The sequence below is a fragment of the Acanthamoeba castellanii genome (assembly GCF_000313135.1).
Source record: "Acanthamoeba castellanii str. Neff unplaced genomic scaffold scf7180000084608, whole genome shotgun sequence".
NCBI lineage: Eukaryota > Discosea > Longamoebia > Acanthamoebidae > Acanthamoeba > Acanthamoeba castellanii.
In genome coordinates this window covers 176,939-192,567 of record NW_004457669.1, presented here as the reverse complement: position 1 = coordinate 192,567, position 15,629 = coordinate 176,939, and the positions used below count along the sequence as shown (strand labels likewise).

General features: G+C 57.7%; 8 protein-coding genes across 8 annotated transcripts; 4 read left to right on the top strand and 4 right to left on the bottom strand.

The window, feature by feature from the left end:
- Positions 1 to 30: 30 nt before the first annotated feature.
- Positions 31 to 510, bottom strand: ACA1_075400 (K+ channel tetramerization subfamily protein; the record flags this gene model as incomplete). The annotated part of the gene is made up of 1 exon (XM_004353437.1): positions 31 to 510. A coding segment is annotated over one exon (480 nt), but the record flags the coding sequence as incomplete, so codon positions are not given.
- A 174-nt stretch (positions 511 to 684) lies between these two features.
- Positions 685 to 1,995, top strand: ACA1_075390 (Yip1 domain containing protein; the record flags this gene model as incomplete). The annotated part of the gene is made up of 6 exons (XM_004353436.1): positions 685 to 951; positions 1,078 to 1,171; positions 1,265 to 1,307; positions 1,415 to 1,531; positions 1,616 to 1,752; positions 1,862 to 1,995. The coding sequence occupies 6 exons, from the start codon at positions 685 to 687 to the stop codon at positions 1,993 to 1,995; spliced, it is 792 nt and encodes a 263-aa protein (XP_004353488.1).
- A 171-nt stretch (positions 1,996 to 2,166) lies between these two features.
- On the bottom strand, positions 2,167 to 2,660 carry ACA1_075380 (uncharacterized protein; the record flags this gene model as incomplete). The annotated part of the gene is made up of 4 exons (XM_004353435.1): positions 2,167 to 2,279; positions 2,358 to 2,411; positions 2,475 to 2,578; positions 2,635 to 2,660. 4 exons carry the CDS (start codon positions 2,658 to 2,660, stop codon positions 2,167 to 2,169), a joined length of 297 nt encoding a protein of 98 aa, XP_004353487.1.
- Positions 2,661 to 2,903: 243 nt separating this feature from the next.
- ACA1_075370 (amine oxidase, flavincontaining superfamily protein) lies at positions 2,904 to 5,592 on the bottom strand (the record flags this gene model as incomplete). Its single annotated transcript, XM_004353434.1, has 14 exons — positions 2,904 to 3,082; positions 3,162 to 3,239; positions 3,326 to 3,440; positions 3,532 to 3,627; positions 3,720 to 3,850; positions 3,986 to 4,034; positions 4,106 to 4,211; positions 4,282 to 4,387; positions 4,478 to 4,584; positions 4,662 to 4,721; positions 4,804 to 4,914; positions 5,011 to 5,149; positions 5,256 to 5,397; positions 5,479 to 5,592. 14 exons carry the CDS (start codon positions 5,590 to 5,592, stop codon positions 2,904 to 2,906), a joined length of 1,533 nt encoding a protein of 510 aa, XP_004353486.1.
- A 564-nt stretch (positions 5,593 to 6,156) lies between these two features.
- ACA1_075360 (diaminopimelate epimerase) lies at positions 6,157 to 7,948 on the top strand (the record flags this gene model as incomplete). Its single annotated transcript, XM_004353433.1, has 7 exons — positions 6,157 to 6,554; positions 6,687 to 6,715; positions 6,812 to 6,958; positions 7,064 to 7,287; positions 7,362 to 7,510; positions 7,600 to 7,766; positions 7,854 to 7,948. The coding sequence occupies 7 exons, from the start codon at positions 6,157 to 6,159 to the stop codon at positions 7,946 to 7,948; spliced, it is 1,209 nt and encodes a 402-aa protein (XP_004353485.1).
- Positions 7,949 to 8,142: 194 nt separating this feature from the next.
- Positions 8,143 to 9,385, bottom strand: ACA1_075350 (DNA binding nuclease; the record flags this gene model as incomplete). The annotated part of the gene is made up of 6 exons (XM_004353432.1): positions 8,143 to 8,283; positions 8,382 to 8,493; positions 8,580 to 8,705; positions 8,805 to 8,927; positions 9,038 to 9,098; positions 9,217 to 9,385. 6 exons carry the CDS (start codon positions 9,383 to 9,385, stop codon positions 8,143 to 8,145), a joined length of 732 nt encoding a protein of 243 aa, XP_004353484.1.
- An 83-nt stretch (positions 9,386 to 9,468) lies between these two features.
- Positions 9,469 to 13,357, top strand: ACA1_075340 (uncharacterized protein; the record flags this gene model as incomplete). Its single annotated transcript, XM_004353431.1, is given in 15 exon segments — positions 9,469 to 9,622; positions 9,688 to 9,754; positions 9,824 to 9,900; positions 9,964 to 10,029; positions 10,108 to 10,229; positions 10,366 to 11,078; positions 11,166 to 11,263; positions 11,336 to 11,518; positions 11,604 to 11,704; positions 11,799 to 11,920; positions 12,001 to 12,063; positions 12,081 to 12,179; positions 12,262 to 12,554; positions 12,698 to 12,760; positions 13,092 to 13,357. The coding sequence occupies 15 exon segments, from the start codon at positions 9,469 to 9,471 to the stop codon at positions 13,355 to 13,357; spliced, it is 2,487 nt and encodes an 828-aa protein (XP_004353483.1).
- A 1,486-nt stretch (positions 13,358 to 14,843) lies between these two features.
- On the top strand, positions 14,844 to 15,284 carry ACA1_075330 (uncharacterized protein; the record flags this gene model as incomplete). The annotated part of the gene is made up of 3 exons (XM_004353430.1): positions 14,844 to 14,951; positions 15,050 to 15,181; positions 15,204 to 15,284. 3 exons carry the CDS (start codon positions 14,844 to 14,846, stop codon positions 15,282 to 15,284), a joined length of 321 nt encoding a protein of 106 aa, XP_004353482.1.
- Between the last annotated feature and the right edge of the window lie 345 nt (positions 15,285 to 15,629).

The following is a 15,629-nucleotide window of genomic DNA, read 5'->3' as shown; positions in this document are numbered from 1 at the left end:
CGACATCGCTCTTCGTGCAGTCGCGGCAACCAGGCGCGCAAGGCCGTAGTGGGCGGCGTCGCGCCGGAGCCGCCGCTCCAGGTCCGCGCTCAGGCCCGTCGGCGGGTCGGAGGTGCGCAGCCAGTCGAGGATGAGCGCGAACGTGACGGGGTCGCGGTCGATGAACACGCGACCGTCGTTGGTGCCCTGCGGCTCGAGCTCGTGGTGGTCGAACATGGCCGCCAGCTTGGAGTCGGCCTCCGAGGTGAGGGTTGCGAGGCTCGTGGTGAAGTGGCGCCCGCCCACGTCGAGCCTGACCACCCTGGTGCCCTGCCCCTGGCCCGCGGCGGCGGACTTGGCCGGCTGCTCCGCCCCCTCGACGAGTTGAAGCCGGAGTTCGAGGGCGGCCAGGCGTTTTTCGCGCTGCTCGACCTGGTGCTGCAGTGCCGCGAGTTGCTCTTGCTTGGCTGCGATGGCAGCGTCGAGGCGTTGGTTCTCCTCTTCCCTCTGCTCGTTCCCTTGCTCCGCCATCTTCTACAACGAGAAAAAGAAAAAGAAAAAGAAATGCGAAAAGATAGTTTGGCGCACCCGTCCAACAAAGAGGTGACCCGAAGAGAAGAGAGGCCTTAGAGACACCACCAAGCAAGCAGCCTCAGCCAAGTTCGCTCACACTTGCCTTACCCTTTACTGCCTACAGATATAAAGATGAAGGCGCTGGAAGAGGTCGATGACGAGATGTTCCCAGGCCAGAAGAGAGAGGAGGAGCAGAGCACCACCACGGCGGCGACTTCTTCCACGGCCTCGACTTCCACTCGGCCCTCAGTCCCTACACCCTCCTCGTCCCAGACCTTCACAACAGCCTCCAAGCTGGAGGAGGAGCTGTTCCCAGGTCAGAGAGAGGAGGAAGCCCGCGTCGCTGCCCTACTCGCCTCCGACCCGGGCACCCTCTCCGAACCTCTCTGGCGCACCATCGTACGCCCTCACCTGACAGCGCCCAGCTCCTCCATCACCTCCACTACGCTCTACTTTGCTTTCTTCTTCTTTGCTTTGCTTTGTTGCTTTACTTCTCTTCTGGTGGGCTGACGAGGTGGCGTGTAGTGGCGTGACGTGTTCTCGGTGCTGTGGAAGATGATGCACATCCTGTTCCCTTTCTCTGTGTTCCTCACCAGACGCCAGCAGGAGCTGCGCAACTGTACTTCTTCCTCTTCCTACTCCTCCCTGTCAGCACCGCCACTGCGTGCTGGGCGTTTTGATGGGCCTCTCAACCGCGTATCGCCCGTGGCAGGGGACCTCTGGGGTCCGCTCGTCTTCTCCTTCATCCTGGCCGTGTACGTCTTCTGTGGAGAGAGCGCGTGTGTGTCGTGTCGTGTCGTGTGCGTCCTGTGCGTGCTAAGAAGTTAGACTTACGCTCGACTTGACTGTGGGTGTGCACTAGTGTGGTGGCGCAGAGCACGGACACGGACCGATCGCTGGTGTTCATCATCACCATCACGGTCCTGTGGGTCGGCGGCTTCGTGGTCTCGGTCAACGCCATCCTGCTCGGCGGCCACATGTACGCAGCTCCCACGCTTACCTCAGCATATACCCCCATCTGCAGCTGTGGCTGCCGCTCACTCGGGCCTGAGGGTGCTCGCAGGTCGGTGTTCGCGTGCGTGAGCGTGATGGGCTACTGCCTGGCGCCGCTCGACGCAGCCGCCATCGCCTGCCTGACCTGGAATGACCCGGTTTTCCGCATCTGCGCCGTGGCCGGCGGTTTCGCCTGGTCACTATTCGGTACCGTCAGGGCTCGATCAGGCCCACTTGCGTGTGGTGGTGCTGTGCGTGCCGTGTGTGGTGTGTGTGTGTGTCGTGCTACGCTCACGTTGAGGTTGTGGCCAAACAGCGTCATGGGGGTTCGTGGTAGCGATGATGCCGCCAGACAAGACGGGGCGCGGTCTCTTGGTGTCGTACCCGGTCTTCCTCTTCTACTTGTTCGTGGCGTGGGTCATCACCGTGAGCAACAAGCTCATCGAATGAATCAACTTGCGCGTGGAGGTCTACCCACGCCTACACACAACACAAACCACAAAGAAGCTGATCTTCTGCTAGATGGAAAAGTCTGGGCTGGGCAGAACTTATTGAGAAGATGATGTGTACAACGAAGGAGACGGAGTAGAAGAAAGAAAGGGTGGGTGTTACTTCAGGGTTTTAGCCCATGGTGCGGCCCTCGTAGATGTCCTTCAGTCTCTGGGCGTCCCTGGCGTGGTGGCACCTGAGCACGGCCTGCTCGCCTCGAATCCAGAAGCCAGCAATACCCGCACCTGCAGCGAGATCATTACGAATGAGAACGAAGTCTCCATGTACGAAGTAGCAGGACTGGTGGAGTGACGATTGCGTACCCATTACGCAGAAGATCTGGCCTCTCCAGTTGAACAGGTTGCGATAGGCAGGCCCTGAAAATGAAAATTAGACAAAATACATGCATGCTCATCGTCATCGTCATTGCGGGTGCGTACAGAGGGACATGGCTGAGGTAAAAAGGGTAGCAGCGCCGCCCCACTTGGCAAGGGCCTTGCCGCCTTCCTGCAGGAATTGCTGTCGGCACGATTCCATTTGTGCCCTGAAAATCGTGTCAGCATCTCATCAGAGCATATCATCTTAATGGAGGGAACGTACTCGGACGGTTCGAATTTGAGTGACATGTTGGTGTGTGGTTGTCTTCCAAGAGTTGATGATGAAATGGACACAAAAATTACTATTTATATTTTTTCGTTTGCCAGTTCAGCCCGGCAACACGTGGAGTTTCTGTCGGGAATTTCCGTAGCACTCACCGAGGGCCGGGTTTTGCCGAGCGGGGAGATCATTGCACTTCTTGGTATTGCGCCAGTGTGTTCCGATACGTCCATGTGCGCGTTGCCCACTTGCCACCAACGGTGGCGTGTTGTTCACACAACGAAGAAGGCGACGACGTTCTTGACGACGGTGAACTTGTTGTCCCAGGCCCACATGACGCCGACGCAGAGGCTCACTCCGGCCAACGCGAGCGCGGTCTTGCCGATCGGGAATCCGCTGCCTCGGGGTGGCGGGGTCAGGGTGGCCGGCGGCGGGTACTCGATCACGTTACCTGCGCACGACACGACACGCAAAGCAAAGCAAAGTCAGCCAAAGCGCGATCTTGGACTGCGCTGCGCTTGATGGGTTACCGGCAAGGGCAGATAGCACTTCGTCGGTCACCCGCTCAGCCGACTGGACCGCACCCTCCATGTAGCCGGGCCAACTGGCTGCACGCGCACACGAGGTAAGCGATCACAGTGCGTGGCGCGAATATGACTGAGAGCGGAATTGGGAATGCAGGGGTGGGGCGTACTGGCGGTTTCGGTTCCGGCCCAGTGAATGCGCCCAAACGGCGCTGTGAGGGTCTCGCCGCACGTCGTCAGCACCCCGGGACCCATTAGGCCAGTGTACCCTCCGAGCACCCACGGCTGAGACACGCCACACACGCCACACACGCGACGCGACACGGGAATGAGCGGGCCTGCATCAGGACTGAAGAGCCGTGCACCTCTCGCGTACCTCCGAGCACCAGTCCTGTTCGAGGTAGTCGATCGGGTGGGCAGCCTCGTCTCCAAAGTAGTTCACAAAGGTGCGCACCACTTCGGCTCTCCTCTCCTGTTGAGCGTTGGCCCGTTAGTCAAACGGGAACAGCTGGAGAAGTGGCGCAGTGCGCGGAGCATGTGCGAGCAAGTGTGGTCGTGAGGTACCTCCTTCGTCTTTTCACTCCACTGGCGCGCGGGGTTGCCGTCGAAGAAGGCCACCAGCGCGTACTGCTCGATGTCGGGCAGGCTGGCATCGAAGCTGATCGACACGCCCTCTCCGTCCGTCACCACCTCGCCTGCACCGAGGTTGGGTCATGCTCCCGTACGCCACACCAACACTAATAATTCATAAATAAAAAAATAATAAATGAACAATAATGAATGAATATGAATAAGAATATAATAACACTGTGCGGTGAGGAAGAACCTACCCGCAAAGCCGCTGTCGCGCCAGAAGGGCCGATCATAGAAGACCAAGCACTGGTGTGGCGAACTATGATCAGCGACAGCAGACAACTCAACCGACGCACAACCGCATGTGGCACTCCTACCTTGATGACTTGGCCCATTGGCATCCGCTGCGCCAGATGGCGCCTCCTCGTGGGCAGCGCGGGCTCGAATTCGATGCGGTTGGTGAGCAGTGGTGGCACCGTGATGCTGCATTGAACAGGATCGACCGGTTAGCGCGGCTGACTGTCACTCAACCTTTAACGTCCCACTAACGTACATTACACGGTGGCAGGTGTAGGACGAGCCGTCCTGTATCGTCACCGCGGCATTCGATGCAGTTTGGTGGATGCTCGTGACCGGGCTGGCGAGTCGGACCTGCTCGCCTGTCAGGTCCCGAGGGGAGGGGAACGAAGGTCAGGCGTGGCTGGGTGCGCCTCCGCGCCTCATCGCCATTGAAGGGAGGGGGAGGGTACCGAGCTGCTCGGCGAGCTTGAGCGCTACGCCGTGGGCCGAGCCTCGGATTCGGGTCTCCTGGGCGCCGTTCTCGGTGTCAAGGAGCACCATGTACCCGCCGGCGCAACTGCATTTTTGGGTCAGAAAAGGTCAGACTCGTGGGAGTGGGAGCCGTCAGAGAAAGTGGGGGGCGAAGAAGCGAACTGGATGTAGTGAAGGAAGAAGAGGAACGAAAGCTCTGCCGGGTCGGAAGAGTAGACGGCGCTGTGGAAGAAAAGAAGAAGAAGAAGAAGTGGTCAGCGCGAAGGTGGATGTCACAGGGTGATGTGGCGCCTCGGGAGCGTACCGCACGCCGATGTCCCACATGGCCTTGGCGCCATCGGTCCAGAGGTTCTGGTGCTTCCACGTCTCCACGGTCATGTTGTCCCACTCCCGGGCATTCGGGCAATCCTGCGGTCTGCTCACGGCATAGGCCAACGCAGCGACCAAGAAGAGACCATCAACCATCAGCTGACTGGGTTGACCTGAAGCAGACTTCGAAGTGCTTGGGTACCTCCCCTTGGGCACGGTCTTGGCGAGGGCGTCGATCTTCCAGATGCCCAGCTGGATGTCGATCAAGGAGGCGATCGTGAGCGGCGGGATGGTGCCCGTGTACGTCTTCTTCTTGCCCAGCACGTCCACCCACTTTTTACCTGTAGCGCCAAAGGGCCACATAAGAATAACAATTACATTATTTCAAGTTTAAATAATAGAATAATAAATGAAATACTAATAATGAATAATAAACAAGCGGGGTACCCTCGGTGTACTGGGGGAAGGTGGCGAGGCCCAGCTGGGAGCAGAGATTGAGCATGCGGGTCTGGGTGGGGCCAAGCCACTGGCCACCGACATCCCATCGGTAACCCTCCCTCACCGCGCTCCGGGTGCGGCCGCCAACGCACTGCAGTGCCACAACGAGAGGAATCAATTCACATCATTTGTCAGAATTCAATCTGCACAGCAATGCAGAGCAACAACGTACGTTGTTGGCTTCGAGGCATAGCACCGAAAGGCCCTGCTGCACGAGCAACTGCGTAGTGCGCAGACCGGCCAGACCGGCGCCCACCACAACCACGTCGTAGTCCAGTCCCTCCATATTACTTGAGTTCAGTCTGCGAGACTGTGTTGTGGTTGCCCTTTGCTTGCCCGCAGCCGGTTGGCCTCACCCCAAACGCTCCGCACCACTCGGCTATCTTCACATGTTATCCCGGCCACTCGCCCAATTCCACCAGGCACACCAACACTCAGTGGTGGTGGAGTGGACCTCACCATGGTTTTGGGTCGCTTGGGGTACCTCCTTGTCGAACACCAGACCTGAAAAGCCAGAGTTTCTTGTGCCTTTTCTTTCCTGCTACGTTGTCGGTCCTGATGTCCGTGAGTTGATCCTAAGTGTGAGTCGATGGTGCCCTTCCTTCTCCCAACGCCCAAGAAGAGAGACGGAGGGATCCAACCACGAAGTGTTGCGAGGCAGATGGCTGGTGGATTCCACAGGAAGCGGAGCTCCACCATTTGCCGACGTGATTTGTCGTGTTTGTCAGCTTCTTCTCTGGTTGTTCCTTCGCTATCTCATTCAAGGCCCAGCACCTCGCCAGGCTGCACACCAGTGAATCAATTCTCAAAACACAAGACAACACACCTCAACAAACGAGCGAACAAGACGATGGACCACCGACGACAAGAGAACAGAGAGCAGCCGCAAGCGGTGGACGTGCCCATTGTGAAGATGCACGGGCTGGGCAACGACTTCGTCATGGTGAGCGAGCCGCTCCGAGACTCCAAGTCCTACCGGTCGCCGCCGTCGGGAGGCCACACGGTCGCCGATGTCGAGGTACCCCCGCTGTCGCCGCTGCTCGCCGCCCTGGCCGCCACCTCGCACACCTTCCCCTCCTACGTGCCGGCAGCCTCGCGCGCTCGCTCCGTGTGGGCAGGCGGCGTGGGCCACGTCACCAAGACCCTCTGTACGCGGCGCTTCGGCGTGGGCGCTGATGGCCTGACGCTCCTCCTCCCGCCCTTTGCCACTCTGTCGACCCTCCCCGGCAAGCCGGCCCACCACTTCCGGTAACCCATTCTACCACCTCTCCCTCTGCCCCGACAAACTCCGTCATGTTATGTTATGTTATGTGTTGTGTTGTTGTGTTGGGCCAGTGGGCTTACCTTCTTACGTTTCAACCTGTGACGTGACGACCACAGATTTGAACTTTACAATCCCGACGGCTCAGGTAGGTTCCTGCGTTGCGTGTCAGTGCTTGGAGGAAGGAGAGTGAGTTAGCAGTCGTAGGGAGAATAAGTGGTACTTACCGGGTGATGTTTTGCAGCGGCGCCGATGTGCGGGAATGCACTGCGATGTGCGGCCAAACTGGTATGGGAGCGACGCGGTCAGCTGTTGCCGGACTGGCTCTGGGCGGCAAAGAACGAAGATGGCAAGAATGATCGAAACGTGCTCTACATCGAGACTCCCGCCGGTACACACACACACACACACACACACACACGCGACACACGCGCTACCGCTCACGCGCTGAAATACCACACACCGCACAGCGACACGCTTACAAATTTGCTTGCAGGAACAATGGTGGCTCACCTGACTGTCACCGACGGCGGCGCTCACGTCACGGCCATCCGGGTCGACATGGGCAAGCCCGACTTTGCCCGGAGTGCCGTGCCGTGCACCCTGCCCTCCGCCGCCACCGCCTCGCTGCAGAGCAAGGACACGGGCGACCTCCCTGTCCTCGAGGAAGACTACGTCTTCGAGGGGGTCACCTACCAGTTTTCGTCGCTGGTCGTCGGGGTGCGTACCGTGTGTGGGCGAAGTGGTCCGTTTCGCTCTTCGCGGCCTGATGGTGGCTTCGGCTGGTTCGTCAGGTTCCGCACACGGTGGTGTTCGTCGATGACGCCGACAAGGTGCCGCTGTACACGCTCGGACCAGCCCTCGAGAAGGATCGTTCCATATTCCCACAGGGTACCAACGTCGGGTTCGTGCAGGTCCTCCCGGCCAACAAGATCAACTACTGGTACGTCGAGCTGTGGTGTGTGTGTGTTGTGGCTTACCTTATCGAGATCGTGTGTGCTGACGTCATTGCGCTGCTTGACGGTGCTTCAGGGCGTGGGAGAGGGGCGTGGGCGAGACTCTGGCGTGCGGCACCGGAGCCTCGGCTGCGGCCGTTGTGGCGACCGTGCTGGACCGCGTAGACCCCACGAAGCCTGTCCACGCACACCTCACCGGCGGCGACCTCACCCTCCGCGTCGACTTCTCCCCCACCGCAGCCAGTACGTGTCCCTTAGCACCGACCGGTCGGTGCCCTCTTCGCTTCCTGTCGTCTCCGCCTCTCACTTCCCAACGTGTCGTGTCGACAGAGGAGGGCAGGGACAGGTACCAGTCCGTCGAGCGGGTGTGGATGGAAGGACCGGCTGACGTCGTCTTCGACGGTGTTGCCCGGGTCACACTGTAAACAATCAAACAAAAACAATACAGCGACGAACCTCCTCTACAACGCTCACGCTTGCGGTTTTCGTCGTTCCTTCCGGTCGTCTTCAACGTTGGTGAAGTCCATCTCCAGGGAGAGCCTGCGCAAACAAGAAGGAGAACGTGAGGCTTAGAGTTCGTTCACGGCTACTCTAGGATCGGGTGCTGTAAAGGCGGTACTTACTTCTCAAGAGTCTTGCTGTTTGCGTGCTTCTCTGATGGTGGGGTGTCTCGTCGCATGTGCGTCCAAAACTCGACCAACGCGGGCAGCATCTCCAGCCAGTAGGCGCGATCGCGCATGAACCGAAAGATCACGCTCCCCTTGGGAGGAATCGATCAAACCAGAAGGCAGTGAGAAATAAGGTGGCTCGAACCGCGCGCACGTGGAGGACCCTAGCTTGTCGCTGTGGTGGATGTACCTTGGTCGTGTAGCTCATGAGATCACAGTACTCCACGTCCAGGATCTCCATGTAGCCCTGCACCTGGGGCATGTGGTAATAAATAGCAGACATGGTCTGGTGCGGCACCACCCTGACGGGGGGAAGGAAGCAGACGGTTTGGATGGTCGGTGATGGCTGGCCACTTAGTCGACAGAGCGAGGAAGGGCGGGAGAGTACCGACTCATGTCCGGCGCGTAGGGGCACTTCACCTCGAGGATTCCCTCGACCTTACCAGTCTTGGTGTCCACGATCAAGGCGTCGGGTATGCCCACGAGCCACCGATGAGTCTTGTGGCGGTATTGCCTGCAGAAAGGAAATGGCACCAGGGGGTCAAGCAACGAAGAGAGAGTTGGCGTCGCTAAATGTAGGAGACGAGACAAGAAGATCAGAAGAACGTTGTACGTGTGGTTGGGCATGATGCTCTTGTTCAGGCGGAGAGCTGCATAGACTTCTACGGCGGCGCTCTCGTTCTTGATGCCCCAGGTCTTGGCCTTCGTGGCAAACTCGTTGTCCTTCTCCACCTCCCTAGCGTAAGGCACAAGTCAGACAAGAGCTGGCATGAACCATTGGCCACACTCAGCACGAAGGTGCAATGCTCACGTGGGCGGTGGTGTGCGTGACGCAGTGGTGCGTACTTGCCCGTGAGCTGCTTCCACATCTCAACTCGAGGCGTGTAGGGGTGGATGCCCGCAGCGGCTGCAAAGCGGCTTCCAGACAGATGGGGCTCCCGCGGTGAGATCAAGTCGTACACTGAGCCACTTGGATGTTAATCTGCAGGCCGGGGCTGGCTAAAGGATGGGACGTCAAATCGTACGTAATCGCCAGACGCCTACGAGGATCCCCGTAAGGATGCCAGCCCCGTACACCATGAATTGGAGGGCGCGAGGCAGAGAATGGTCGGGATCATTCAGGCAAAGGTGCAACCCGATGCCCAAGGCACAGGCGATAAAGATCCATGCTATCGTCCGCGGTTGCATCTCCATATTCGCAACGAAAATGCAACAAAATCTGGCGCCAACAACGAAAGCGTTCGAAGAAAAGATTGAGGAAAAGTTGATCTGCACGAATGGAGGGAGGCAGCACGGCTGCCCGTCTGGCCAGCGGGAATGAGCTGTGTACGATATACTCGAGGCCTGGCAAGACGGGCCTCAAGGTCGAACTGCGCCGATTCGATCTGGCCAAGGAAGAATTCACCTCAGCTGGGTCGGTGATCATCAAAGGTGCGTCAATTCTGCAATCAAATGTGCCTTGGCTCTTGAACGTCACCACAACGATGCCCCAACAGGCAAAAAGGGGTCCACAAAGACGGACCTCGTTGCAGCCGCCTATGTGGAGAACAAAGCCATCATCATGTACGCCATGACCCCTGCATTAATGCCCGTGTGTGTGCTGTGTGTTGCTGACTGCGTACGATACGTCAGGCCTTTCGTGTACCTTCTTGTGCGACACTGCTATGACGACAAGGACCCTCTGTGCGCCATCGGCTTCATCACGACAGGTGTGCACGCCAATATTGAACCTCCACTCCCTGCTCTGTCCTGACTCTGCAACACCCTCTCAGACGACCAAGGCAAAGCCACCTTCATCTGCTTGCGAGAGTTCAGGGATGCTGCACTACAAACCGGAGGTAAGGCGCTTCATGCCATCATCGCAAGGAAACGCCTCGTTTGGGCTAACGCACGCAAGCGGTGGTGGTACCGTGCAGGGAGGGTGTGGATTCTTCACGGCCCGATCGTGGTTGCCGAAGGCTCGCCAGGCAGCCCATTCCTCTTCTTCGGCCGGCTGACGCACACGTGCGAAGGTCTGCCCAAGTTCATCACCTCCCAAGTGCCCTACCCACCGCGCGCTAGTCTCGTGACGTGTGGTAGCGTGGTACAGTTTGCCCCCCACTTGCTCGGTTCTTCTTTCGTCTTGTCGTGGCCTGCCGGCCATCAACACTAGTAACACATTCGAACTCGTTCAGGACCCAACGCTCGGGCTTGTCTGCGAGCAGTACGCTCTCTTCGTCGGTTCGACGGCGTTCGACGGCCAGCCCCTCGAGCGAGACGACGGCAAGAAGGGAACAACCAACCTCTTGCAATTCCTCAAGAAGGACATGCTCGACGGACTCGCGCTTGACTACTTCGCCGACGGTGGGAGGAAGCTGGCCCAGCGCTTCGTCGTTGATGATGGTGAAGAGCTCGACAACAGCGGCCTCCTCGAGGACGGAGGAGAGGAATCGACCCAGCAATGGGTCATCGTGCCCCTCCCGAACGAAGAGGCGGCGGAGGGCGCAGGCGAACCCGACGTCGGGTCCGAAGCGTCACCTCTGCCGTCGCCGATCCTCATGATGGAGGCCGAGGAGGACCCGCTCCTGAGCTCGTTTGACCTCATGGACGAGGAAGGCGGCGGCCTTGGCGCCCCTGTCAACGAGCAAAGCGTCCAGCCGGACGACTCGGGGCGAGACACCCGGCTCAGTTGGATTCCCAACCTCTTCGCCAAGCGTGACAACATCGCCGTGGTCGTCTTCGCCGACAACGACGACGAAAGCCGCGATTACACGTACGAGAACGAGATGGGCGAAGAGGTGGTCCTGAAGCCTTCCATCTTCCTCGGCACAAAGTCGAAGGAGCTCGTGACGATCAGGAACGGCGAAGCGGTCGCCTGCCACAAACTGCCCGCCGTTCCGCTTTCCATGTATGTCCACTGCCTCACCGCCCCCACGCCACGGCCCACAGCGCTCGATCTTGACTCGACATTTTATTGTCTTTGGTGTTCGCACAGAGCCCTTGCGCGACTCAACAACGACGCGTTCGTTCTGGTCATCAAGTTCGAAGGCCACACGGTCCACATCCGGCATCAAGACGGCACTTTGCTCCACGGTATCGCCAACCCAGGCCAGCAGTTTTTTGGGGGTCTTTTTCAACGGCTAACATTTCGCTGTGCCTATGAAGAGGTCGACGAAGTGGAGGACGTGCTGGTGGGCGACTTCCTCCTTGCGGGGAGGGACCAGGTGCTGCTGTTCCATCCGGCGAAGCTGCAGAAGAACGGCAAGCCGTCGAAGAAGGACCACTTCACGCTCACGGACCTTCACACGACTTACGCCTTCCCCAAGAAGACGAAGACGAAGGAACAGAGTACGTGAATGTGGCCGGCCCTCAACTCTCTCTGGAAGCTTCACGCCCGACGCTCACATCACCCTCAAATGCGGGAGTGCTACAGCTACGGAAGGAGCCTACTCACAGAGTCTGCAGTGGGTGGCCTACTCGCTCCACTGCCGCCTGCAAGAGGGCAAACAGTTCCTGTGCGACGGACGGGAAAGGGTGCGCGACCCATCAATGCCTTACTGCGCCAGGGTAACTGTGTTCGGTCGCGACTAATTATGACACTTGCATTGTTGTTGTTTCTCTTCTTCAGTTCAAGGCCAAGCGGCTCCTCTTCAACCACGCGATGGACGTGCTGTTGCGACTGGCGCGAGAAGAGGGCAGTTGCATGCGGATCGAGTCTCCCTACCTGGCAACCATCCACGGAGAGAAACAGTACGCCACCGCCAATCAGTCACTAGGCCTGATGCCCGGACAAAGATGGCCCCCTAAAATCGAATCGAACCCGACAATAGCTTTGCAGACGAGCTGGTCGCGCTCTTCGATGACGACGAACCGGACGATCGGAGAAGCGGAACGTCCACGACGGCGACAGGGAGACCGAAGCTGCGGATTTGCGCGTGGACGCGTTGGTTGCGGCCTTTTCCGGGGGTCAATGGGTCGTGACGGCCACCATCACCAACACGCACACTACGTAGGCCCCCTCTCTCACACACGAGGTGCGCTCATATTGTTGGCCTGCGCTTTGTCTTACGTGCGTTGGCTACTGGGCGCAGTAGGACACGGTGGTGCCAAGGCCTGCTTGTGAGCGAACCTCGGCTTGGGCTGGCCTCGGCGAGCAGCGGAGGCTTCGAGGACAGGGTCCGGCTGCTTCCGCAGGCGTCCACCACGCTGACGACCCTCGTGAGCGGAAACATCACCACCGACGCCACGGTGGACGTCTGGGTGCAGGTGTTCACCGACGAGGCTGAGACTCAGTCCGCCAACTACGGCTGTCTTGGGTCGCTGCCGTTGCGCGTCCGAGATCAGCTCATCGCTCGTCCTGCTACCGCCACACCCATTCCATTCGGTACCACAAACCCTGTTCTGCCCACACACACACACACACACACACACACACACAAGCGCGGTACTCATAGAGCTATGCCGTGTACATAGACGACCGAGCGCGAATGTCGGTGCTCCTGACTGGCCAGCGGACCCGTGATGGAGTTCCTTCCCTCCTGCCAGCCCTTGAGGAAGTACTCCCAGTCTCTGCTTCTGGGTCGTCGTCAGGTATGCACGCCACTTCACCTCTCCTTGGCGCCGCACCGATACTCATCGCTGACTTCTTCCACTACCACAGATCGAAGAAGCTGCAGTCTTCGCTCCACGAACGAGTCCAACCAACCGTTTCGCATCGCCTTGCGTTCGCCTCCCGGCTTGTCGTGGACGTGCGTCGACGTGTCTGCCCCTTCGTCCTCTTCTGTCAGCCGCATTCTCCCTCTCGTCCTCTCTGTCGTTCCCCAAGGTAAACACCACACACACACACACACACACACATCGCACACGCCACACCGCACGCAACACGGCACACGCTGGCTTACGCCCACGCCATCTGTGTCAGGCATCGATGTTCGACCAAACGCTCTGGCGGGAGTGGAGCTGCTGTCGAAGCTCGCGCAGTCGCTGAGCGACGAGGTGGCCTCGCTGTCGGCCCTCATCGACGACATCCTGGAGCGAAACAGGAGTCGACGAAAGATGCTCAAGATCCAGAAGATCACCCGCGAGGAGATCGACACGCAGGCCCAGCTCAAACGACGCTACGTCGAGCAACAGACGCGAAGCGATGAACTCTTTGCCTTCTTCCTCAAGAGTCCCTACTTCAACTAGCTCGCCCACTCTCATCATCTTCTCTTCATCTTCTTTGTCAAGCGCAACAGAACGCCGTGCCGGAGTTTCTGAAACAAACCAAAATTAATTGCGGAGGCCGCGAACTACAAAACCCGGGCCGCGTTGAAGAAGAAGGTTTGCTAAATACTCTAGCCACACTCTGTTCTATTACGACCTCGGTCCAGGATATAGCTCAATTTTTTCGCTAGACAGACAAACGTCGATGCTCGGAAGGATCATTGCGGCCCTGTGCTTCATCACTGGCCGCATCCCAAAGAGCGCAACATTCGCAACTCATCTCCAACTCTGAACCAAAGAAAGAACAAATATCACAGGACAGAACTGTGACTCTGAACTGGGGCCAGACAGTGTAACCACCATGGAGCCAGAGGAGCTGGTGAAGTGGAGAGAAGTGCAGGTGTTAGAAACTTGCAACACATTGTATTCTGGAGTACAAGGGCACATGCCTTAGTGGTCACAAAGTAGGTGTTGTTTGTGCCCACAGGCATTAAGTGTGAGAGTATGCTGAAATAGTGCAGCAGTACTCTTGTTACTTCTGTTCTTGAGTGTGACTCACACCCAGGCAGCCCTTGTTGTGAAAGGGAAGGGTTATTAGTTGGCCAGAACCAAGTGCTGCCAGAGGGAAGTTGCCAGTGCTCAGATTGTGTGTCCCAAATTCATGAGCACTGTGTATGAGAGAGCAGTTGGCCCCACCATAGAGCAGCAAGGGCTGACCAGACAGTTGACTTCTTGCCAGCTAAAAAGAGCCAGGTTTCAAATAAAACCCAGCCCATTAGACCTGCAAAAATTAGAGGGTGAGTGTATTCTGGAAATCTCTACCAAGGTGGTGAAGTATGTGTAGCTTGTGTGGGCAGCTGGTGATGTAGAAGAGGGTGAAGTAGCCTGCATTGTTGAGACAGTGCAGGGTTATGTGTACAAGGACAAGGACAGGCAGGTGGTAACACTCACCAACCCCAGTGGCACCCCCTTCATTACCTACGCCACACTACTTGATGTGACATTTTGTGTTTGTACAGATGAACTTGTCAGGGTTTCAGCATGGAGCAGTGCAATGGGGGACAAGCATCTGCTGTTCCATGGAAGGCTGACCCTCTCTGGTTCCACCAACCTGAGGGGCCACAGCTGTTCCTCATCCACCCTGTGGATCCAGCCATGGTACAACTTGGGCAAGAACCTCACCACTGGACCTGAATGTTCAGAGCCTTGACCCCCTGTTCCAGCTCATCCACAACCATTCCAACATCTACAAGCTGGTGGAAGCCCTCATCACTGGGTCTAGCCTGCGCCCAACCTAAAGCCCATCTCCACTGTGATGAACTTCTGGAATACATTCTAACTTTTTTTTCCTACTGCTCTGGTGCTGATCAACCTTCTGTATGGTCTTGCACCTCTCAAGGGCATCACCAACACCAAACATTGGGACGCCAAGCCCTACCCCATTGCTAAGATCCAGCCCCTCCTGAACATGGTCAGGTTCTGCAACAAGTTGGACAAATTCATCCTGGTCCTCTTCTGCAAGCACTCTCAAGCAGCCAGCTACATGCAAGAGATTTCCAATGCGCCATCTCACTTGGTGTGATGACCCTTTCTGGCAGCTAGCTCTGGGGAGGTCAGTGGCTGTTCAACAACTTCAAGATATACCTCATTGTTTGATTCAGCGCCATTGAGCAGGTCCAGTTCAACACTCTCATGCCAGAGGACTACTTCCTGTCCTTCACCATGCCAGCCCCAGGTCTCTGGCACAATGCCAACCAGAAGCCTGTTAAGTATGGCCAAAAGCCCCAGGAGGCTGGCTCTCTCAAGGTTCATCAGGCTGTTCACCCAGCCAGGCAAGTACCTCAATGCCTTTGCACCTGCTCTGCCTCGTTGGCTGCTGTCCTGGCTGGCCACAATGCCATCACTGTAGAGAAAGATGCCCAGCAGTGGTGTTACACCTCAACCAATCTTCCCAAGCAGTACTCCAATGTGACCCTCAGCCAGACAACCACCACCACTTCCACCTCTGCTTCATTGTCATCAGCCCCTACCTCCCAGACGCCTGATGAAGCAACCTCCAACAGCCACCCTCCAAGTCCCAACCTTCTCACCAACACACAGCCTGGCCTGGATTTCGACCTCCCCAACATGTTGCAGTGCCCACCCAGGCTGCCACCAGACTGTCATTGGCTGTGCCCTCTGTAATTCACTAAAGTGGTCTTATTTGTAGTTGTTACTACTAAGATGCTGAGATACATGCCATGTTCACTTAAAT